This window comes from Carettochelys insculpta, chromosome 19, assembly GCF_033958435.1.
Source record: "Carettochelys insculpta isolate YL-2023 chromosome 19, ASM3395843v1, whole genome shotgun sequence".
Classification (NCBI taxonomy): Eukaryota; Metazoa; Chordata; order Testudines; family Carettochelyidae; genus Carettochelys; species Carettochelys insculpta.
Genome location: NC_134155.1, coordinates 1,508,983 through 1,531,517, shown reverse-complemented (window position 1 = coordinate 1,531,517; position 22,535 = coordinate 1,508,983). Strand labels below are relative to the sequence as shown.

The 22,535-nt window shown below is 64.3% G+C and overlaps 2 protein-coding genes across 3 annotated transcripts; one reads left to right on the top strand and one right to left on the bottom strand.

The window, feature by feature from the left end:
• Window positions 1–782: 782 nt before the first annotated feature.
• Window positions 783–5,444, top strand: SLC46A1 (solute carrier family 46 member 1). Of its 2 annotated transcripts, none has more exons than XM_075013698.1 (5): window positions 783–1,083; window positions 1,723–2,089; window positions 3,234–3,317; window positions 4,184–4,340; window positions 5,125–5,444. In XM_075013698.1, the coding sequence occupies exons 1-5, from the start codon at window positions 802–804 to the stop codon at window positions 5,180–5,182; spliced, it is 948 nt and encodes a 315-aa protein (XP_074869799.1). In that variant the 5' UTR covers window positions 783–801; the 3' UTR covers window positions 5,183–5,444. The 2 variants fall into 2 exon arrangements, with proteins under 2 accessions (XP_074869799.1, XP_074869798.1); XM_075013697.1 differs by having other exon boundaries at window positions 1,723–2,575.
• Window positions 5,445–9,598: 4,154 nt separating this feature from the next.
• Window positions 9,599–21,926, bottom strand: SARM1 (sterile alpha and TIR motif containing 1). The gene is made up of 9 exons (XM_075013689.1): window positions 21,270–21,926; window positions 14,917–15,535; window positions 14,538–14,750; window positions 13,863–13,954; window positions 12,714–12,949; window positions 12,455–12,557; window positions 11,899–12,088; window positions 11,672–11,793; window positions 9,599–10,970 (listed from the first exon to the last, which is right to left on the bottom strand). The coding sequence occupies exons 1-9, from the start codon at window positions 21,722–21,724 to the stop codon at window positions 10,841–10,843; spliced, it is 2,160 nt and encodes a 719-aa protein (XP_074869790.1). The 5' UTR covers window positions 21,725–21,926; the 3' UTR covers window positions 9,599–10,840.
• Window positions 21,927–22,535: the final 609 nt, after the last annotated feature.

The following is a 22,535-nucleotide window of genomic DNA, read 5'->3' as shown; positions in this document are numbered from 1 at the left end:
GGGAGGCCGCCGGGCAAGGGCGATGCTGGCTCGGCCGGGCCAGGCCGGGGCTGCGGACGGTGCCGGCTCGGAGCGCGCCACGTGTCCCGCGGGGGCGGGGATGCGGCCCTGTCCCGGCAGGTGCCGCGAGCGAGACGGACGATTGGCGCCGTCCGCCGCAGGGGCCCGATCCGCACGTGCTGTCGCTCCCGCTGGGCGCCCTACGGCCGCCGCCCGCCCCATCCCGCAACCTCGCGCCCACGTGCGCCCCCAGCCCGGCCCCGCCCCGCAGCCTCGCGCCCACGTGCGCCCCCGCCCCAGCCCGCAGCCTCCCACCTACGTGCGCCCCCCGGCCCAGCCCCATCCCGCAACCTCGCGTCCACGTGCGCCCCCGCCCCAGCCCGCAGCCTCCCACCTACGTGCGCCCCCCGGCCCAGCCCCATCCCGCAACCTCGCGTCCACGTGCGCCCCCAGCCCGGCCCCGCCCCGCAGCCTCGTGCCACGTGCGCCCCCGCCCCAGCCCGCAGCCTCCCACCTACGTGCGCCCCCAGCCCGGCCCCGCCCCGCAGCCTCGTGCCCACGTGCGCCCCCGCCCCATCCTGCAACCTCGCGCCCACATGCGCCGCTGGCCGGGCCCGCTCCAGCCCGCAGCCTCCCGCCCACGTGCGCCCCCCGGCCCCGCCCCAGCCCGCAACCTCGCGTCCACGTGCGCCCCCAGCCCGGCCCCGCCCCGCAGCCTCGTGCCCACGTGCGCCCCCCGGCCCAGCCCCTCAGCTTCGTGCCCACGTCCGTCCCCAGCCCCGCCGGGGCCCGTCCCGCACCATGGCGCGGGGGTGGAGCCCTCGGTCGCTCCGCCTCCTGCCACTGCCGCTCCGCGCCATGGCCGCCCGGCCGGGCCCCGCAGCTGGGGAGCCCCGCGGCCGCTGCGCCGCCCTGGTGGAGCCGGCCCTGGTCCTGGGCACCCTGGCGCTGGGCCTGCAGGCGCCGCTCTGCACCCAGTACCTGTGGGAGCGGCTGGGCGCCCGCCTCGGCTACAACGGCTCGGAGGCCGGCGGCGCGGCCGGCTGCGGCAACGCCAGCGGCGCTGGGGACCCCCGGCGGCAGGTGCGGCACGGCCCCGGGGGCTGCCCCGGCCGGGGAAGGGGCACGTGGGGACGGCCCCGGGCTGCTGCCCTGCCCGGTACCGAGCCCTTTGCATCGCGGCCGGGGCGATCCGGGCGGTGGTGGGGGCCGGGTGGTGTGGTGTGATCTGGTGTTGCTGGGGGGGCCGGGGGCGCTGGGGGCCGGGCAGTGCGGTGGGGTGCTGGGGGGGGGCCGGGCAGCGTGGTGGGGGCCGGGGGTGCTGGGGGGGCCGGCCTGGGCAGTGCAATGGGGTCCAGGGGTGCTGGGGTCTGGGCAGTGCGGTGGGGTCGGGGGGTGCTGGGGGGGGCCAGGCAGTGCGGTGGGGTGCTGAGGGGGCTGGGGTCTGGGCAGTGCGGTGGGGTCGGGGGGCGCTGGGGGGGGCCAGGCAGTGCGGTGGGGTGCTGAGGGGGCTGGGGGCTGGGCAGTGCAGTGGGGTCCGGAGGTGCGGTGGGGTCGGGGGGTGCTGGGGGGGGCCAGCCAGTGCAGTGGGGTGCTGAGGGGCCGGGCAGTGTGGTGGGGTCCGGGGGTGCTCAGGTCTGGGCAGTGCTGGGGGCTGGCCAGGGTAGAGGTGGTCTGTATGGTGCAGGGCCCTCACTGACTCGTGTCCATGTCCTGCCTCAGGAGGTTGAGGCTTCAGTCTCCCACTGGAACCTCTATATCAACCTGGGCGGCTTCTTCGTGGGCCTCTTCTCCGTGACTCTCTTGGGGCCCTGGAGCGACCGCGTGGGCCGGCGTCCAGCACTCATCCTGCCCGCTGTGGGCATGGCCCTGCAGGCCGCTGTCTATCTCCTCGTCATGTACCTGAGGCTGCACGTGGGCTACTTCCTGCTGGGGCGCATCCTGTGTGGCCTCCTAGGCGACTACAACCTGATCCTGGCCAGCTCCTTTGCCTACGTGGCCGACGTCAGCGACCTGCAGACCCGGACGTTCCGCGTGGCCGTCCTGGAGGCCTGCCTGGGGGTGGCGGGCATGCTGGCCAGCATCATCGGTGGGCAGTGGCGTAGAGCTCAGGGCTACATCGACCCCTTCTGGCTAGTGTTCGCGGCCAGCCTCGCCGCTGCCCTCTATGCTGCCCTGTGCCTCCAGGACTCGGTGAGGGAGAAACAGCCGGCCAGACTGTTCACCCTCCGTCACTACGCAGCCGTGTACAGGCTGTACGCAGCCCCGGGGCACCAGGGATCCCGGCAGAAGCTCGCCCTCTACTCGCTGGTGTTCTTCCTTGTTGTCACTGTCCACTTTGGAGCCAGGGAGCTGTTTGTCCTGTACGAGCTCAGCTCCCCTCTCTGCTGGAGCTCGGCTCTCATTGGCTACGGCTCAGCCGTGGCTTACCTGACCTACCTGAGCAGCCTGGCAGGGCTGCGGGTGCTGCAGCTGTGCCTCAAGGACGCCTGGGTTGCAGTGTTAGGGTTGCTCTCTAACATCTCGGGCCTGCTTGTGATTTCACTTGCTTCTACAACCCCACTGATGTTCACAGGTGAGGCTGAATCCCTCAACCCAGGTGGCCCATGCCCTAGCTGTAGGTGAGGAGAAGGCAGCATCTTCCTGGAGAGACAGGAGAGCAGACAAGATGTCTCCAAAGTAGCCACATGCCAGAATTGCTGAGCTCTGCAGCGGGAGAACCTGTTGTATCATGTCCCCCCATGTTTCTTGTCCCCATGGGGCAGTGGGGCTGCAGCTAGCCCGAGTCCCTGCAGACAGCTGTGCGCCACCTGAAGGCCTCACAAACAAGGGCTCTTAGGCCAGGCCTACGCTTAGGATGCGCAACTCCAGCTGTGTGAATGGCGTAGCTGGAGTCAATGTACCTTGTGCCAAATTTCTGCGGCATCCCCACTGTTCCTCCTCAGGACCTCATGAAGTTCCAGGCTTGACGGAGAGCGACATGTGGTCGATTTAGCATGTCCCTATGCACCGGTTAAATGGACCCCTGACAGCTGGCGTCCAGGGAGGTGCACACATGCCCCCAGCTGCACATAGACACTTAAGGGGGCCAGAGAGGGAAGCTGTGGGCATGGGCTGCTGGGTAGGAGGTGGCATTGGCATCTCCTGGCAGCTAACAGGCTTGCTTTGAGGGGTGGGCTTTGTTATTCCACAGCTAAGGGAACTTCCTGCTGTGTCTTGTGTCTTGCTCTCAGGCTATGGTGCCCTCTTTCTTTCGATGGCAGCCACCCCAGTGATCCGGGCCAAGCTGTCCAAGCTGGTGGATGAGAAAGATCAGGGTAAGCGATCACCCAGCATAACCCCCAGCAGGGCCTGACGCGCTCCTGCCCCCTGATGCCTGCATGGCGCGCACAGCCCAGAGAGCCCCAGGGTCGTGCCCCTGCCTCTGCTGGCAGGCGACATGGGCTGGGGAAGCTTGGTGCTTGTCTGACCCCAGCACATGCGGGTGGCTCCAGCCCTGGTTCTGCAGCATTGTGGGCAGCTTTTGTAGGCAGAGGCAGTCCAAGAGGAAAGCGTCACAGGGAAGGACCGCCCCCCCCGCCCACATATGTCCGTACATTTCACAGGGATGAGAGTGCAAACAGGCTTAGCAACAGACTCTGGGAACACTAGTACGCGGGGTCTGGCTTGGCCGGCATGAGGGCAGCTGCTGTAAGAACTCTGCAATGAAGAACGGAAGCACAGGGAGTGGGGCACCCTTCTGTCCCACTGCAAAGAGCTGCGCTGCTCTGCCTGCCACCCCCAGGGTGTGCACCTGGCTGGAGATGCCACTGCAGAGTGGGAGAGGGCAGGCGGGTTCCTCCAAGCCGCTCGTATGGGCCCCCCAGAGGGAAGCCGAGGGCTGTTTGGTCCCAAGGTTCTAAAACTCAGCTTGTGGCATCCCTGCTGCACCGCCCGTTCACTGAGCCGGAAAATGGGCTCGGCTCTTCGGTTTGGTTTCAGCCTGGGTGCATGCAGCTCGTGGAGGGCGGTCAGTTATCCTGCTCACGCTCGGGCTGAGCTTGGCCCGTCAGGCTGGGTCTGGGGCAGGCCCTGGCGCCTGCGCTGCAGCAGAACAGGGTGGATTGGCCCTGGGCAGGTGTCCAGTTGAAGGGTGGCCTGTGGGGATCTGTGTGGCTAAGCTCTCTCCTTGCTGGCCTCTCAGGTGCTCTCTTTGCCTCGGTTGCCTGCCTGGAAGGTCTCTGCTCACTCGTGGCCACCGGCGTGTTCAACTCCCTCTACCCTGCCAGCCTGCCGTTCATGCGAGGCTTCCCCTTTCTCTTCGGCGCGGTCGTCCTGCTCGTCCCCGCTGCTGTGATTGGGTAACTCAGACCCTGCTCTGCGGCACGTCTGAGAGCTGGTCACCTGCGGCTCTCGCTGCAGCTGGGGCTCATGGGATTGGTCTTCACGAGGCTGGTTCCTAACCCTGCTCTTTGGAGGGAGGTTGGTGCCACATTCTGAGCCTCTCATTTCTGCCCACGGTCTCTCCAGGCTCACAACCAGGCAGATTTCTGTGGGATTCCCCCATGCTGCAGCCCCCTCCCCTGCTCTGTGTGGGGTTGGTGGGAGGGGCGGGAACAGCTCCGAGCTGAGCGCTGGGGGAGGGCTGAAGGCAGGGCCGTGGGAGTGGAATGGCCAGGGCTGGGCCAGGTTGCGGGGAGGCCCACTACCAGAGCGGTGCATGTAGTGCTCAGGGGTGCTGGCCTGCACCACGCTGGCACTAGCCACAAGCAGGGTCCCTCCCTTAGCCTGGGCTCCCCAGAGCTCAGCACCAGCCCACAGAGCGCAGCCTGTGGCCAGAGGGGAGCCGGCAGCTTGGGCACAGTATTGCTCTTTCACTGTTTCCTTCAGGCAGAGCCGGAGCCCCTCAGTAGCTTGTCTTCCTCCAGTCACCCAGGTAGCTGCAGCATGAGCAGTGGGATGGCATCAGGGCTGGTCGATGCTGGTGGGGCAGGGAGGGAGGCTGGGATGGGGTTTATAGGAGACATGCGTCAGCTGCTGGCCCTGTGGAGCTTTTCTGGCAGGGCCGTTTCCTCTCTGTTCCCTTGCGATTTGCAAGTGGGGCGGTGTGCAGGGAGAGCTCTCAGGCTGTGCCTTCTCTTGTAGGTGGCTAGAAATCGCAGACTCCTCACCCGACTACGGTCACTTTACCAACGCTGCCTGATCTCCCCGCAAGGCCCTGCTCTCGGTCACCACGTGGGAGAGGCTGGTGTTGCTAAGCAGGCTGGTTGGAGTGCAGCTGCCTGCTCTGCTGGGAAGAGTTGGCCAGGAGCATGACGGAGCTTGATGGGTCCGAGTAGCTGGACATCCTGCCTTTCATCAGCCAGTGAAACGTGAGCCGCTAGCTGGGATAGCACCCGGTGCTCCCGCTGGCGCCTCTTGGCCCACAGTGCGAGCGATTTTACCAATAAAGGCGTAGAAAGCGAGGGAGGCCTGTGCACTACTGGCCCTCGGGTGGCATCTGGCAGAATGTGCTGAGGGTGATGCCGGGGAGTAAACTCCCTCTGCGCCGAGCAAGTCCTACCCCGTTGGGTGGCCAATAAGCCGTTCCCACCAAATCCCTGCCCCCGCAGGCGGAGGAAGCCCAGCAGTGGCTGGAGGGAGGCAGCCCGGGGCCCCTGTGGGCATCATGTAGAGACTTGCTCTGCGTGTTCCTGCTCAGGCCAGGCACCTGCAGTGATGCTGCGTGTGAGAAGTAAGAGAGCCTGGGGCGTGTTCTTCCCTCCTCCCAGTTGGACTGCAGCCCCCATCCTGGGTGCCCCTTGGGCACGCGAATGGCAGTGCATGCATGGTCCGTGGGCACTCGGCTGACACGTGAGTGTTAGCAGGAGCTGCAGTGCAGCATGGGGTGCAGAGGTAAAGCTCTGTGTGGGAACTGCTTTGCAGATGCAGGTGCCCAGGCAAGGAACCCTGGGCCCTTGTCTAGCACCCAGCAGCTCTGATTCCAGAGCCCCTGACACAGGGCTGTTGCAGTGGGCAGCCTGTGGAAGGCAGGTTAAAGCTAAAACTGCCAAAGGTTGTGCCCCTGGCATCCTTAACTGTAAGCATTTAAGTGACTGCCCAAGACCACAGAGGAAGCCCGTGGCAAAGCCAGGGCCGAGCTCCTCCTGTTACTAGACTGAGCTGGAGGAGGGCGTTGGGGAGGCTATTTTGGGGGCTCCTGTCTTTGAGAGATGTCATCTGTCTGCTGCTCCTCTTCCCATGACTCCCCTGCCGGGCAATACCTCTGTCTGCCCAGAGTCTCGGGAGCTGCTATCCAGCAGATGGGAGGCTTGTTTCCTCCTGACTATTATCAGTGCAGTAACTAAGTGACAGTGCTGATAAGGAACCCTTATGCAGAGCTCAGATACATTCCCTCTGAAGTCTTGTAATCAGGTTTGCAGCAAGGTCAAGATTGCTCATTCCCACAATAGCAGGTCCTAGCTCCTCTCCTGGCCCTGGCCAGCTGTTTTATGGAGTCATAAAATGGTAAGGCTGGAGGGGACCTTGAGCTGCCACTTCTAGTTCATTTCCCTGTGTGAGGCAGGCCAATGAAGTGTCTGTTTCATAAAGCTGCCCGGGAGGGGTCCTGCAGCCTCCCGTGGGAACATGCACCAGTACTTACCTGCCCACCCGTGCGGTGGGAAAGCTTTTGTTGGGATCTAGCCAAAGCTCCCATCCTCATCCTGTCTTTGGGGAGCGATGGGGCCGTCCCCCTCCATCACGTGTTCTCCAGGCTAAGGTGTTCCCCTTTTGTAAATGGCTCCCCCAAGCTCAGCCTTTCTAGCCCTTTTGTCCTCTGGTTGCTGCTGTCTTTGGGCTTTCTCCTGCTCTCCACGCTTCTCTGGCTCCTTCACCGGTCTCACTCTTGGCCTGCAGACTTTGGAGCAGAAAGCAGTGTCCATGAATCTGCTGCTGCGTGGAGAATGAGCTTATCAGAGAGCCTGGAGCCATAAAGATTGGTTAGCACAGCCTGCCTACCAGCTGACCTTTCCCTGTGCCTCGTGCAAGAGGCACGTTTGCCAGATCAGCACATGTGCTGGTTGGCCCCTGCTGCGGTTGTGGCGGGGTTGAGGGCAAAGAGCAGTGCTGGAGGAGCCTGGCCTGGGCACTGCTGACTCCGGCTGCCGCCCGTGGGGGATGCATGTCAGGTGCTCAGCGCAGCATCAGGCCCTCATTTGGAGCGGGTGCCGCTGGGCTGCGTGCGCGTTTCCCTGGCCAGTTGGCAGTGCCTGGAGAGGAGGGTTGCAGTGGTCCCCCCGCGCTGGCCTCTGCTGCTCCCTCTGCACTGTCAGCCCCAGGGAGGAAGACTCCAGTGGGACCTAGAGCTACATGCCTGGGGCCAGTGCAGGGCCTGCCATGGTGGGTGTCCTTTGACCCAGCATGCGCCGGCCCATGTTCATCCCAAATGCTGCCCTGGCGTCCCAGGGGAGAGGCACACGGAGGGAGCCCCCCTCGCCCATGTTGTACAGTTCTGCTGCCCTCAGCACCTCCTCCTCTTGCGCTGAGCACCTCGCCAGCTGTGGGTTACGTGGGGTCTCATCCTCTCCCAGGGGCTTGGAGCAGTTTGCTGGGTCCGCCCATTGCCAGGTCCAGGTCCAGGTCCAGGCTGCTGGATTTGCATTAGAGAAGGTGGGTGGGACCGGGGGGCTGGTCCTTAGCACCCAGCAAGCTCCATCCCACACCAGGGCTTTCCTCAGGTGGGAAGTTGCCGTGTGCCTGCAGTGCAGTTGGCGATCCTGGCCCCCGCCGCCTTCCAGCGGGTCAGGTCTTGTGCATCTGGGGTGCTGGGAAGCCAGGGGAGAGGGCAGGGGATGGGTTGCTGTGGAGACTTACTGCCACACACTGCACTCACTGGACACCAATTGAGATTAATGGGTAGCAGGTTCAAAACTAATAAAAGAAAGTTTTTCTTCACACAGCGCACAGTCAACCTGTGGAACTCCTCGCCAGAGGACGCTGTGAAGGCCAGGACTCTAACAGAGTTTAAAAAAGAGCTCAGTAAATGTCTGGAGGTTCGGTCCATAGATGGCTATGAGCAAGGGGTAAGGTATGGTGTCTAGCCTTTTGTCAAAGGCGGGAGATGGATGGCAGGAGACAAATTGCTTGATCATTGTCTTCAGTTCACCTCCTCTGGGGCATTGGGTACTGTCGGCAGACAGGATACTGGGCTAGATGGACCTTTGGTCTGACTCAGTGTGGCCGTTCTTATGACTTTCCTGGGGCTGGATGGTTTGTGTCTTCCCAAGGGGCAGGCAGGGCTGGCGGATGGATCACGGCACCCTGCCCCATCCAGGCCATGCCTCCAGCAGCGCAGTGTGCGCAGGCTCTGCCCCCTCAACCAGCACGGGGCTGGGGCTTGCAGCGCTGCACCCCAAGTGCCCTGAGCTGGGCTCCTCACCCTGGCCTAGCCAGGGGAGCAGAGCGTAGGCCAGCCATGTCCCTGGGCCTCTGGCCTGTGTCTCAGCTCACAGCTGCTCCTGGCCCCCAGTGTTGCTGGCACAGACCCCGGTGTGGTTCGTGACTCAGGTGCCCCTTGGCCTTCGCAACCATCTCCTTTTCCTTGGCCCCGGGGCTGTGGCTGGCGCCTGAGCTGCGCCATGTGGGGGTGGCTCAACTTGGCTCAGCAGGGAGCAGAGCAGTCCTGCCAGGCAAGGAGGCCCTTGTGTTCCAGCCGGCTGGGCTGCCCTGTGCAGGAGCCCAGGACGGCAGAGGCTGGTGATGGGCGGGGATGGCTGGGCAGCAGTGGCACGCCCTCTCCTGGCCCTCCCATCGCCTGTCTTTGGTCAGTGGCCTGCCTTTCCCTAGGAGGGCTCTGCAAGCAACCAGGCTGCAGCGGGGCCAAAGTCCTCTCCAGGGAAAAGCCCTGGCCACCGCCTGCGCCAGAAGCTGCCTGCCAAGGGCAGCTCCCCGCTGCCAAGGAGTGGAGTCCCTGTGGTTGGGGGTGAGGGCCCTGTGCAGGGCTAGAGGATGGGGTTGGCAGTGCAGCCCATGGAGGCCAGTGGCTGCCCGATGTAGGGTTTGGACAGAGAAGTGCACAAGTAAAGCCAGCCCACCCACGGCTCAGGGTGCAGCCCACTGCCCCCGCACAAGCAGGGCCCAGCATGCCTAGGCCAACTGGACTGGGCCCCGCAGCGTGCGAGGTCCTGCTGGCAGCCTGGCCTGTGCCCAGGGACCACCCAGCTGCTTCCGCGGTGGCCTCCCCACCGCCCTGCTGCTCGTGAGCGGACGCGGGTTCTGGTGGAGGGCACAGGGGATGGGGGAGGCAGGAGTGACGGTGCTGGAGCCAACCGAAGCCAGCAGGGCAGGGAGACGCTCAGCCAGCCCCACGCCAGCCAGCTCCCTCGGCCGGGGCACATCCGGTGCAAAGAGCAGTGGCCGGCCAGCGGTGACCGTCCCCACAGGCACAGCACGGCCGCTGGTGTCGCGTCGCGCGAGTGTCCCTGGGAGCTGAGTGCTTGGCCGCCGCCCCGCAGTCGGGGGCTAGCCAGGCCAGAAGCAGCGCGCCCCACAGCCGCAGCCTGTGTTTCTAGGGGGGATGCAGGTATGGCCTAGCGCCACGCCAGGGGCCAGCAAATGGCGCCAGCCGGTGTGAGGGAGACGTAAATACCAGCATTTATTCCGTACCTGGATGGAAAAAAGTTGGCGGGAGCGCGATGCACCCGCCGCCCCGCAGTGGAGGCGCCAGGCCCCATGCGGCTGTGCGCCTGGCTTGGGTGCCCAGCACGTGGGCCTGAAGGCACCGTGACGCTGGCACCAGCGTGGCAGGAGCTGAGCAGCAGAACAAGCTGCACTTTGCAAAGGCCTCTGGGAAAGATTCACCCTGAGCTAAAGCAAGGCCAGCGCAGCTGGGGGGGCATTCTCCATCCTGGCATGCCCTTCCCCAGGCCCCATCAGTCCTGTGTCCCCCTCGGCCTGGGCTGTGCACCTCACCACGGGGCTGGGAGGGGCGTGGCGTGGCGCCCGGCAGCGCACTTTCTTCGGGTGGCAGAGACCCAGAGGAGCGGGTGTCGTGTGGGACAGGGACCAGCTGTCACTCTATCCAGGCGCTGGGAAGGGACTGGGCTGCCTGCAGGCCCAGTTGGTAGGAGCAGAGGGTAGGAAGTGGGGGCTGTCTTAGCAGGCGAGCAGCCCCCTGCGGTGCCCAGTCGGTAGGAGCAGAGGGTAGGAAGTGGGGGCTGTCTTAGCAGGCGAGCAGCCCCCTGCGGTGCCCAGTCGGTAGGAGCAGAGGGTAGGAAGTGGGGGCTGTCTTAGCAGGAGAGCAGCCCCCTGCGGTGCCCAGTCGGTAGGAGCAGAGGGTAGGAAGTGGGGGCTGTCTTAGCAGGCGAGCAGCCCCCTGCGGTGCCCAGTCGGTAGGAGCAGAGGGTAGGAAGTGGGGGCTGTCTTAGCAGGAGAGCAGCCCCCTGCGGTGCCCAGTCGGTAGGAGCAGAGGGTAGGAAGTGGGGGCTGTCTTAGCAGGAGAGCAGCCCCCTGCGGTGCCCAGTCGGTAGGAGCAGAGGGTAGGAAGTGGGGGCTGTCTTAGCAGGCGAGCAGCCCCCTGCGGTGCCTGGGCGGAATTTGCAGCTGGGCAGTAACTAGAGTTTGCTGCTGCCCTCGCCAAGGGCCTGTCTCTTGCCCTGCGTGAGTGAGGGAGGGGGCCGGGGCCTGCAAGCAGGACGTGCTAGAAGGAGGATTTAGCGCCCGTGGGGAGGGCAGTAGCAGGAAGTCCCTAGCACAGTGTTCTCAAGCCCAGGGCTGAGATCTCTCTGAGGCTGCTCAGGAAAGCGGCACGGCCGGCCTTGGTGGAGCAGCCTGGCCTGGCCGTGCGGGGCGGGGTGGGGTGGGGCAGGCTGCAGGGCTGGCTCTAGGCCAGCCGGAGAGGAGTGGCACACTCCAGGCTGTTCTCTGAGCCCGCGGAGGAATCCCGGGACGAGCGGCCCTGCAGGAAGCGGATGATCTTCTCAATTGTGGCCTCTTGGTACTCGTGGGACCATCTGTAGGACGCAGAAAAACCCGCTGTAACACCCTGGTCCCTGCACGCCAGAGAGCCTGCAGGTGAGTGTCAGACGCTGCGCCGGGGCACCGTCAGAGCCTGTCCCCAGCTGCCAGGCTGTGTGCCAGGGGCACCGTCAGACCCTCCCCCCGGGCTGCTTGACCATGTGCCATGGGCACCGTCAGAGCCTGTCCCCAGCTCCCAGGCTGTGCACCATGGGCAGCATCAGACCCCCTCCCCCAGGCTGCAGACTCTGTGCCAGCTCTGGCATCAGGGAGCTGAATGCCAATGGCCCCGAGCAGGTGCCCTCGTTGTGGACAGGTGGTAGCGAGGGGCCTCGCGCTCCTGGGCATTGCTGTGAAGCCTGGGCCATGGGCAGCCTGGACTACTCTTCAGTGCCAGTGGGCCTTGGCTGCTGAGGCCCCTGGGGTCGGGGAAGAGGCTGGAAGGATGGGGCCAAGGAGGTGGCTGGTGGGGGGCGGTGGGGCACCAGCTCCCTCCTTTGGCTGAAGGATCAGAGGGACGCAGGTCCTGGCACCAGGCAGCTGGGGGCCAGAGGCCGAGTGGGGAGCAGACCAGGAGATGAAAATTCCCGCTGGGGCTGGTGCCCCCGGGCGCCATCCCTGCCCATGGGGCATTCCGCAGCCTCGCTCTGCCGCCCCCAGCGCGGCCGCCGCGCTCCGCCCTTACAGCCACACTCACTTGATGCCGTTGAACTTCAGGACAGGCCGCACGTCCTCAGGCAGGTCCTGTGGGTCTGGCCACTCGAAATGGTCGGCCACAGGGATGATGTTCTTCCCACAGCTCAGGGCCGTCACGATCTCCTGAGGGAAAACCCACGGCTCAGGCCCCAGCGCAGGCAGAGTGACCTCCAGCCCCTCCCTCTTCATGGCCCCCCCCCGGCAGGGCAGCTGTGCGCAGGGGCTCACCTTGTGCACCCAGTCCTTGAGCTCGGGGTCCCCCATGCACTTGTCCAGCGCGTGTGGCGAGAGAACCAGCACGAAGTTGGGGGCACTCGTCACGCTCTGGATCAGCTTGTCCTCAAACTTCCCCGCCTCCAGCTTCTCCACGTCTATGAAGACGCTGAAGCCATGCAGCTGCAGGTGGACCTTCAGTAGGCTGCGGGTAAGCGAGACCCCCACAGCTCAGCCCCTGCCCGTGGCGGCTCAGCCAGGCGCGCCCTGAGACAGGAGCTGAGGGCAGGTTTCCGCAGAGCTAGACGGCCCGCGCAGCGGTAGCTGCTGGCCCGGGCCTGCACAGGGCTAGCAGGGAGGAGCTTTGAGCCCTGGGGTGGGGAGTGATCTCCCTCTGCCCCGCACAGCTCTCGTGCTCTGCTCTGCGACTGCTCTGCCAATCAGCCGGGCTGCAGCCTGCAGCACTCCCTCTGGCCACCCAGCTCACTCCTGGGCCATCAGCCGCCTGGCACAGGGCAGCCGCGGCGCCTTCTCCAGAGGGAGCCTTGTGGGCAGAGCGCTGGGCACCCACCTGGCCAGCTGGGAGCCAGTGCTCCGGCGGTAGCTGATGAAGACATCAGGGCCTTCGGCCGTGGATTTGCTGCCACTGCATGGCAGGGGGGAGTGAAGCATTTCTAGACATGGGAATGGATCACACGCGGAGTTAGTGGTGATCCCTGGCCAGTACCCACAGCCAGACTAGTCCCAGCCGGCCCCGCCCCTGGCCTGGCCAGCCCTGTCGGGGTCTAGCCTGCAGCCAGCCTGGCAGGGGAGCTGGCCTCAGGCCTCACCCCTGGCAGCCGAGAGGATGCGCATGCGGTGGAAGCCCACGTGGATGTGGCAGTCTTCCTGCAGCTGCTCGTCTGTCACGCGGTGCAGGAAGTTCCGGTCGATGCCGCAGGTCACCAGGTTGTACGTGTACTGGCGGAACTTGGGGTCCACGCCGCCCAGCCAGTCGGCCAGGTTGCTGCGGTCGCAGGTGGAGTAATTGGCGAAGGTCTTCAGCTCTGTCAGCTCCCGGAAGAACCTGGCAAGTCAAGAGAGCGGGACCAGCTGAGTGTCACAGAGCGGGGGGTTCCCCAGGCCCTGCCCCACCCGCAGCCAGAGGTGACTCTCACCCAGCAGGGAGAACAGGAGGTTATCAGGCAACAGGGACACAGCGCAGAACAGACAGGTCAGCACAGGGACCAACAGCTGTCAGCACCATCCATCCTGGGGAGAGGGGCCCAGAGGGGTCCCCGAGCCTGGCCCATGTCCCCTTCGTCCCTCTCCAGCCAGCCCAGACTGCCCCACTTCCAGCCCAGTTCCCATTCACACCAGCCAGACCCCTCCTCCTGCCTGTGTCCGGTTCCTGGGGAAGGAACGGGGCACCCACTGCCTGGGTTACAAAGGGCAGGGAAGGCTATTGTGACTTCTGCAAAGTCATCGCACTGAAATGCCCCTCACCACTATGCACTGATGCTATGCCCAGGGAAACTGAGGCACTACAGGGTAGTAAAAGCCATACCCGCCCCCACAACGTCACAAAGGGCTTGGCTCAGGCAGGGAGTTGGTGCAAAGCGGAGGAGGGGTGGCCGCCCAGAGGCTGAGGGGCCGGGTGCCTGGGCAGCTGGGTGACTGACTAGTGGAACATCTCTGCACTGAGCCGCCAAGGGACAGCTGTGTCCTGCAGCCAGGGATGCGACGAGGCTTTCTGAGCAGCACCCAGGGCCCCTCCTAGTCTCTGTGCTGAGGAGAGTCCCTTCCAGCTGGTGTCAGCCACCCCATGAGAACCCCCTGCGGCAGGAAGGGCAGGGCTGTGGGCGCCCATGCGTCTGCCTGTGCCAGCTCAGAAGCCGCTGCCGGCGGTCGCACGAAGGGCTCCGCCCTGGTCTCACCCGCCTGCCTCTGCAGCGGCTGCTGGGGGAGAGGCCGGCACTGCTCTGGGACGCAGGGCCTACCTCTTCCGGATGATGCTGGAGGCCATCCCCAGGTCTGCCTGCAGGTCTGACTCTGTCAGGCGCAGCAGAAGGTCCCCGTCCACCTCATGATCCTGCCAAGACGGGAGATGGCAAAGCTGCCTCCAGCCGGCTGCACCCCTGGAGCCCTGGGCTGGGGGCGTTGCAGGCAGGGCAGGCGGCTGAGCCGGCCGTGCAGCGCGCAGCCCGCCTGGGCCATCCCAGGGTCCTACGCCGTCAGCGTTGCCCTCCAGAGCTGGGCCTGCTTAGCCAGGAGCATGCAGAGCCCTGCAGAGGCGTTCGCCTGCTGGCCTCCCCATCCTGCCAGCTCCGCCTGCCAGCTATTGCCCCCGCTGCACATGGGCCAAGGTACCCCAAGCCGGCAATACAGCTGGCCATGCGTGTGGCCAGAGGGCTGCCTCCTGCTCTGGGCACGCTGCACGGGCCAGCCGTGACACTGGCCGAGGTCGCCCGGCTCTGCTCTCGGCTAATGGCGCCATGTGCAGAGGCTGCCCAGGTGTGGCAGTGGCCACCAGCCGCTCTGGTGCCAGTGCCTGCAGAGCTCCTCAGTGCGCAGGACAATTTATTCCGCCCACGCCTGCAAAAAGGAGGGGCCCCGGCTGCAGGGGGTGCCCAGCTAAGGGCCTTTTACCCCCCCACCCTGCGCCCGCACCCTACCAGGAAGCTCTGGCAGTAGTCATTGAAGCCAGTCTGCTGCAGCCAGGTCTGCACCTCGCTGGCTTTCCAGCTGGGGACGGTGGGCAGGATCCGGCGAGGCACCGCCTCTCCCATCAGGTGCAGCGTCGTCTTGGCCAGGCCGGAGGCCGTGCTGTTGGAAGAGTAGCACACGATCCTCCTCAGGCTCTGGGCAGCCCCGATTTCACTGAAGATCTGGGTGGAGAAGAGCAGGAACCCTCACATCCCCAGCCCCTTCCTGCTGGCTGGGCCGCATGGGGCGTTGCAGGGCCACCCCTCCTCCACAGGCAGAGCTTGGAGCACACCGGGCTGGGTGTGGGGCAGCTGAGAGGCAAGCTCAGCCCTGCCACACCTGCCTTACCTTGGTTTTCTTCTGCCGGGCTTTGATGGCAGCCTCAACACACAGGTAGAAGACAGCGATGCACTGCGCCTCCAGGCGCGAGCTCTCCAGCAGGGGCACCAGACGCTGCAAGTCCTTGGCCGTCCGTCCCTGGCTGTTGTCGCTGCTGTCCAGCAGGTCGCTGGCAAAGCGGGCCGGGTCCAGGGAGGCGATGAAGGGCTCCACCAGCGCCAGGGTCCCTGACTGCTCCACCTCCTTCTCCATCTCCTTGTTGGTGGCCAGCAGCGCGATGGCAAGGCAGGCGTGCAGGCGGAGCAGCTCATCCTCTTTGGAGAACACCAGGGGGAAGAGCCACTCGGCTGCCCTCTTCTCGATCATCAGCCGCTGGTTGGCCTGCCCGCCGTACATGGCGCAGTTGGCCAGGGCCATGGCGCAGTGGCGCAGCACCACTGGATCAGTCCAGCGGCACCAGTAGAGGATGGCATCCAGGCCCCCGCCAGAGATGAGCTGGGCACAGGTCTCCTCGGTGTGTTTGAACATGTGCTCCAGGATGCCCGAGAGGCTGCGGGCCAGCTGGGGGCTGTCTCGCTCCTTGGTCAGATTCAGAATCACCCCCAGGCCGATCCGGGCAATGCGGTCCCTGCAGCAAAAGCAGCGGGCTGGAAGCAGAGCCTGCAGCCGTGCCCGGTGCCCCCCGGCTTGCGTGGCACGTGCCCGGGTGCTTGCCCCAGGAGGGGTGACGTTAGCAGAGTATGGTACAGACCTGTCACAAGAGGGGCTGCAACCAGGGAGACGTGCAAGACGCCGTGGCCCAAAGGCAGTGGGGTCACTGGGTGGGCAGTGCTGGTAGAGGCCTCGGGGAGGCTCCGCACATTAGGGCTGGGCTGGCGGGTCAGTGGCTGGCCTCTGACTAGCCCCTGGGAGGCCTTTGGCTGGTGCACTGGGAAGGGCCAAGGTGAGGGGAGCTGCCCCCTGAGAAGCACCAGGCTGACACTGGGCCTTGGGAGGGCCCAACCCCCATCGGAGGCCTTCCTGGCACCACTCTCCCTGCAGGGGGCCACCGGTGCCCATGAGGAAAGCGCTGAGTGCCAGGGCCTCCCTCGCGCAAAGGGAGGGCTCAGCCCAGAGGCCTCGCTCTGCCCTGCAAACCGGGGTCTGGCCAGGCTGGAGCCTAGAGCCCAGTGCCTAGTCCCACCAAGCAGGCAGGCCGGTGCCATCAGAGCAAGCCAGGCGAATGCGGTTGGCTGTGCACGAGGCACTGGAGCCGGAGCCTGCTGAGGTCGGGGCTGGGCTCCCATCTCCCCAGAGGGCCAAGAACCACATGCCCCAGCTACCCGAGCTGGGCCCCGTCCTGAGCACTTGGACCTGTAGCTCCGGCAGCCCCAGCAGGCGCTAGCAGGTGGCTGCTGGACTAGAAGCATCACTTGTTGGGATTCATCCCAGTGAAGGCGCCTTCCTCCGGGTGATGCGGCAGTGCAGGGGTGGGGGTCGCACGGCATCATCCTGCGGAGCTGGCCGCTGTCAGGGGACAGAGAGCTGAACATGCCTGCTCAGAGGCGGGAAGAGCCAAGCTGTCCCAGCCCTTCTGCACACGTGTGCCCCCATCCTGACAAGGCGCTGCCAGGCCAGCCGAAGACTCCAAGTCCCAGACACCATCCTGCCTAGCCCCACTTGTGGTCTGTGCCAGAGAGCAGCACCCTTCTGGGCACATGCACGCTGTGCTGGGCACACAGGGAGTAGGAGGCCTGCACGCCCTCTGGGTTACTGGGCGCACCTGGAGGTGTCCCCGCCAGAGGTCCGACCGAGGCAGGAAGTCCTTCAGCCGCTTTTGGCTACCGCCGTCCCAGCTTGGTGTTTAGGGCCATCTGAGCAAATACATTGGCCTGTCCATCTCAGGTCTCTGTTCAGCACCTGGCACAGCAGGGTGACGTGCAGGTCCCTAGGCATGTCTGTCATCACCATGGTTCATCAGCCTCTGCAGCAAGCCAAGGGGGCACCCCCTCCCCTCCCCTCCCCTCCCCTCCCCTCCCAGGCTGCCGCTAGAGACAGACCCCCCAAAGGGAGCGTGTTACTGGAGAGGCCCTGTTTGCTGAGTGCCGCCAAGCCCCAGTCTAGGAGCCTGCAGGTGGGAGCTAAGCACAGCTGGGCCGGGGGTGGGGACCCTGGGACAGGTGGAGTATGAAATGGGAGGGGACTGGGGAGCACCTGCCTCAGTTGTGTGGAGGGAGGGTCGGCAGGGAGTGTGTCCAGGGGTGCTGGTCTGTCTCATGTTCTGGAGGTCTCTGGACCACGAGGAGGTGGCAGGTGCGCGTGGGTGGATCTCCGTGTGGGATGGTCTTGCTGTGGGGCAGGCATGGCCATGTGAGATGTGCAGGGGGCGGGATTCTGTGCAGCTTATGGGGGGTATCTGGGAACTCTGTGTGTGCGCATGTGTGTGTGTGTGCGTGTGTGCACACAGTGGGGGTATCTGGGCACTGTGTGTGTGTGTGTGCGCGCGCATGAGCGCAGGGGGGGTATCTGGGCACTGTTTGTGTGTGTGTGTGTGTGTGCGTGTGTACGCATGAGCACAGTGGACGTATCTGGGAACTGTTTGTGTGTGTGTGCGTGTGTGCGTGTGTACGCATGAGCACAGTGGACGTATCTGGGAACTGTCTTTGTGTGTGCGCACGAGTGCAGTGGGGGGTATCTGGGAACTCTGTGTGTGTGTGTGTGTGTGTGTGTGCACGTGCGCACATGAGTGCAGTGGGGGTATCTGGGAACTGTCTTTGTGTATGCGCACGAGCGCAGTGGGGGTATCTGGGAACTCTGTGTGTGTGTGTGTGTGTGTGTGTGTGTGTGTGTGTGCACGTGCGCACATGAGCGCAGTGGGGGGTATCTGGGAACTGTCTTTGTGTGTGCGCATGAGCGCAGGGGGGGTATCTGGGAACTGTTTGTGTGTCTGTGTGTGTACGCATGAGCACAGTGGAGGTATCTGGGAACTGTTTGTGTGTGCGTGTGTGCGCACGAGCGCAGTGGGGGTATCTGGGAACTGTCTGTGTGTGTGTGTGCGCACGAGCGCAGTGGGGGTATCTGGGAACTGTGTGTGTGTGCGCGCACGAGCTCAGTGGGGGTATCTGGGAACTGTGTGTGTGTGCGCGCATGAGCTCAGTGGGGGTATCTGGGAACTGTTTGTGTGTGCGTGTGTGCGCACGAGCGCAGTGGGGGTATCTGGGAACTGTTTGTGCGTGTGCGTGTGTGCGCACGAGCGCAGTGGGGGTATCTGGGAACTGTTTGTGTGTGTGTGTGCATGAGCGCAGTGGGGGTATCTGGGAACTGTTTGTGTGTGTGTGCGCATGAGCGCAGTGGGGGTATCTGGGAACTGTTTGTGTGTGTGCGTACGAGCGCAGTGGGGGTATCTGGGAACTGTCTGTGTGTGTGCGTGCGTGTGTGTGTACGAGCGCAGTGGGGGTATCTGGGAACTCTGTGTGTGTGCGTGTGCGCGCGCACATGAGCGCAGTGGGGGTATCTGGGAACTGTTTGTGTGTGTGCACACGAGCGCAGTGGGGGTATCTGGGAACTGTCTGTGTGTGTGCGCACGAGCGCAGTGGGGGTACCTGGGAACTGTTTGTGTGTGTGTGTGTGTGCGTACGAGCGCAGTGGGGGTATCTGGGAACTGTCTGTGTGTGTGCGTGCGTGTGTGTGTACGAGCGCAGTGGGGGTATCTGGGAACTCTGTGTGTGTGCGTGTGCGCGCGCACATGAGCGCAGTGGGGGTATCTGGGAACTGTTTGTGTGTGTGCACACGAGCGCAGTGGGGGTATCTGGGAACTGTCTGTGTGTGTGCGCACGAGCGCAGTGGGGGTACCTGGGAACTGTTTGTGTGTGTGTGTGTGCGTACGAGCGCAGTGGGGGTATCTGGGAACTGTCTGTGTGTGTGTGTGCGTGTGTGTGTACGAGCGCAGTGGGGGTATCTGGGAACTCTGTGTGTGTGTGTGTGTGTGTGTGTGCGCGCGCACATGAGCGCAGTGGGGGTATCTGGGAACTGTTTTTGTGTGTGCGCACGAGCACAGTGGGGGTATCTGGGAACTGTTTTTGTGTGTGTGTGTGTGCGTACGAGTGCAGTGGGGGTATCTGGGAACTGTCTGTGTGTGTGTGTGCGTGTGTGTGTACGAGCGCAGTGGGGGTATCTGGGAACTCTGTGTGTGTGTGTGTGTGTGTGTGTGCGCGCGCACATGAGCGCAGTGGGGGTATCTGGGAACTGTTTTTGTGTGTGCGCACGAGCACAGTGGGGGTATCTGGGAACTGTTTTTGTGTGTGTGTGTGTGCGTACGAGTGCAGTGGGGGTATCTGGGAACTGTCTGTGTGTGTGTGTGTGTGTGTGTGTGCACGCACAAGCGCAGTGGGGGTATCTGGGAACTGTCTGTGTGTGTGTGCATGTGTGTGTACGAGCGCAGTGGGGGTATCTGGGAACTGTGTGTGTGCGTGTGTGTGTACGAGCGCAGTGGGGGTATCTGGGAACTGTCTGTGTGTGTGTGTGTGTGTGTGCGCGCGCACAAGCGCAGTGGGGGTATCTGGGAACTGTCTGTGTGTGTGTGCGCGTGTGTGTGCACGAGTGCAGTGGGGGTATCTGGGAACTGTCTGTGTGTGTGTGCATGTGTGTGTACGAGCGCAGTGGGGGTATCTGGGAACTGTCTGTGTGCGCACGAGCGCAGTGGGGGTATCTGGGAACTGTGTGTGTGTGTGTGCATGTGTGTGTACGAGCGCAGTGGGGGTATCTGGGAACTGTGTGTGTGCGTGTGTGTGTACGAGCGCAGTGGGGGTATCTGGGAACTGTCTGTGTGTGTGCGCACGAGCACAGTGGGGGTATCTGGGAACTGTTTTTGTGTGTGTGTGTGTGCGTACGAGTGCAGTGGGGGTATCTGGGAACTGTCTGTGTGTGTGTGTGTGTGTGTGTGTGTGCACGCACAAGCGCAGTGGGGGTATCTGGGAACTGTCTGTGTGTGTGTGCATGTGTGTGTACGAGCGCAGTGGGGGTATCTGGGAACTGTGTGTGTGCGTGTGTGTGTACGAGCGCAGTGGGGGTATCTGGGAACTGTGTGTGTGTGTGTGCATGTGTGTGTACGAGCGCAGTGGGGGTATCTGGGAACTGTGTGTGTGCGTGTGTGTGTACGAGCGCAGTGGGGGTATCTGGGAACTGTCTGTGTGTGTGTGCATGTGTGTGTACGAGCGCAGTGGGGGTATCTGGGAACTGTGTGTGTGCGTGTGTGTGTACGAGCGCAGTGGGGGTATCTGGGAACTGTCTGTGTGTGTGCGCACGAGCACAGTGGGGGTATCTGGACCCTGGAGGAGGTGTCTGCAGTGGGAAGTATCTGGGAGTTGGGAGGTGTCTGTTCAGTGGGGGGGCCTGGCAGGGTGGGGCCTGGAGAGCCTGTTGGAAGGCCGGCTGGCCGGGCGGGCATAGCCTGCCCACGGCTAAAAAGCTCCTCTCAGGGCGAGAGGGAGCCCACTAAAAAGAAGCCGCGGCCCCCAGTGAGTACGGGGGACAACGAAAGAAAAAACAGGGACAGGAGTGAGGGTCAAAGGTTCAAAATGAGGGAACCGGAGGGGGACACCGAGCAGAGAACCCTGGGCCAGGAGAGGGGAGGCAGGAGGAAAACCAGAGAGGAGACAAAGAGCTGACAATCAAAGTGGGAGCACAGCTGAGGTGCCAGCACTTGGCGCCAGCTGATCCCACTCAGGCCTCCCTTTAGAAGCCTTTCTCCACACAGGCAAGGGGAGGGTGGTGAAGGAGAGTTTGGGAGGGTGGTGAAGGAGAGGGAAGGAGATTTAGAGGAACACCAGGGATCACAAAAGAGGAGAGGAGCCTCAGCGACCCAGGGGGCTGGACTGCCCCAACCCAGGGGGGCCTGGAGCTCCACCAGAGACTGTGAGGAACGGATCAGCGAGAGGAGCCAAACCAAGGAAGGGGACTTGCTGCCACGGTTACAACTAGAGGAAGGACATACTGGGGCAATCGGCTGGGGGAAGTGGCCCAGGGAGAGGAGCTGCAGGGGCAAGGGCGAAGGGAGTTAGCCCTCACTGGAAGCGACAATGCAGAGTCCCTGGGCTGGAACCCAGAACAAGTGGGTGGGGACCAGGTTCCCCCCCAGACTGCCCCCTTTCCCCAGCAAGGGTAATGGGGTTCATATGGTGGGGCCAGTAGACTGATTGGAGGACCTGGGGCCCAGGAATGAGACTGACCCTCCCACAGGGGTGTCTGGGAGCTGGGGCATGTGTGTCTGTGCACTGGGAAGTGTCTGGGAGCGGGGTGGGTGTCTGTGCAGTGGGGAGGGTCTCTGTCTCAGGGGTTCTGGAGGAGGGAGGGCTCTGCCAGATACATGCCCTTTGCAGACTCACCTGTTTTCTGCGATCAGGATCTGCTCCAGCAGTTTGCCCGCCTGGCACTTGGTTTCCAGCTCACTTGCCTGGAGCAGGTTCAGCAGCAGGTCCAGGCCTCCCTCCAGGCGGATTGTGTCACACAGAGCCTTAGCCACATCTCTGCCCAAGGTGGGCATCACCCAGGCTTCCTGCACCAGCTGGAAGGTCTCAGCGATGCCCTTCCGGAGCGCCTCGGGCTCGGTGACCTGCTTCATGGAGGAAAGGGCCAGGTGCAGGTGAGGCAGGATCCGATCCAGAGCTCCCCGGACGTCGGTGCTCACCCCAGGGGACACCTTGCAGTGGCCAGGGGCAGCCCCTGCCCCGGACCACAGGCACCCCTGGCTCATGGACTCAGACACCGACAGCCGCTCTGAACAGGCCATGGCAAAAAAGCGGCCCAGCTTGTAGATGGAGACGAGCAGGGTGAGCACCATGGGCCACCCCTAGCAGCGCATCGCCGCTCAGCCCGCACCGCAAGGCAGGGGTGCGGGATGCGGCACACGGCTGGCAGAGGGGCTCCTTGCAGCAGCGGGTGGAGGCGGTGATGGCAGCAGGCAGAGCAGGGCTGGGTACCAGCTGCAGTGCTCGGCCTGTGCCAGCTCCTTCTCCCCGCCCCAGGCGTTGCCGGGGTGCTGGGGTGACGGGCGGGGGCCGGCGCTGCCTGCTCCAGGCCCTGCCCAGCTCCGCCCGCCGCCCCCTCTCGGGGATGACGTCACCGCTCGGGTCCCGCCCTGCAAGGAGGATGTGTCTCCATGGCAACAGCATCCCCGCCTCCTGCTGCCTCCGGAGGTGCTCTGGCAATCCGCTGAGCAGGGATGCCCCCAGCTGGTCCGCCCCGGCCTCCCTCAGCTCCCACCCCCAGCTGGTGCAGCCTGAGCCCCGGGGCTTCCAGCTCCGTGTGCCTCGGACCACTCCCTGCATGTTTCCTCCGCAGGGGGCCCCCCTCCCTCCCCTCTGGACTCCAGACCCGTCTAGCTCCACAGAGAGCCCCCACCAGTCTCTGAGAGCTCCCCCCCCGCCCCGCGGCCGCCATGAGCCGCCTTTGGCCCAACGCTGCAGACACCGCCTCCTGCCAGCCCCAGCTCCAGCGTGCTGCCAGGGTGGGTGGGGAGCCCTTTGGGGTGTTGAGGGTCACCGGCCCCGAGACTAATCCCTGGGGGCCACGTGCCAGTGGCCAGGCCCAAGTGAGGAGGAAAAAACCCTCATGGACGTGGCCCCACGAGTGAGAAGCAGGAACAAAAACCA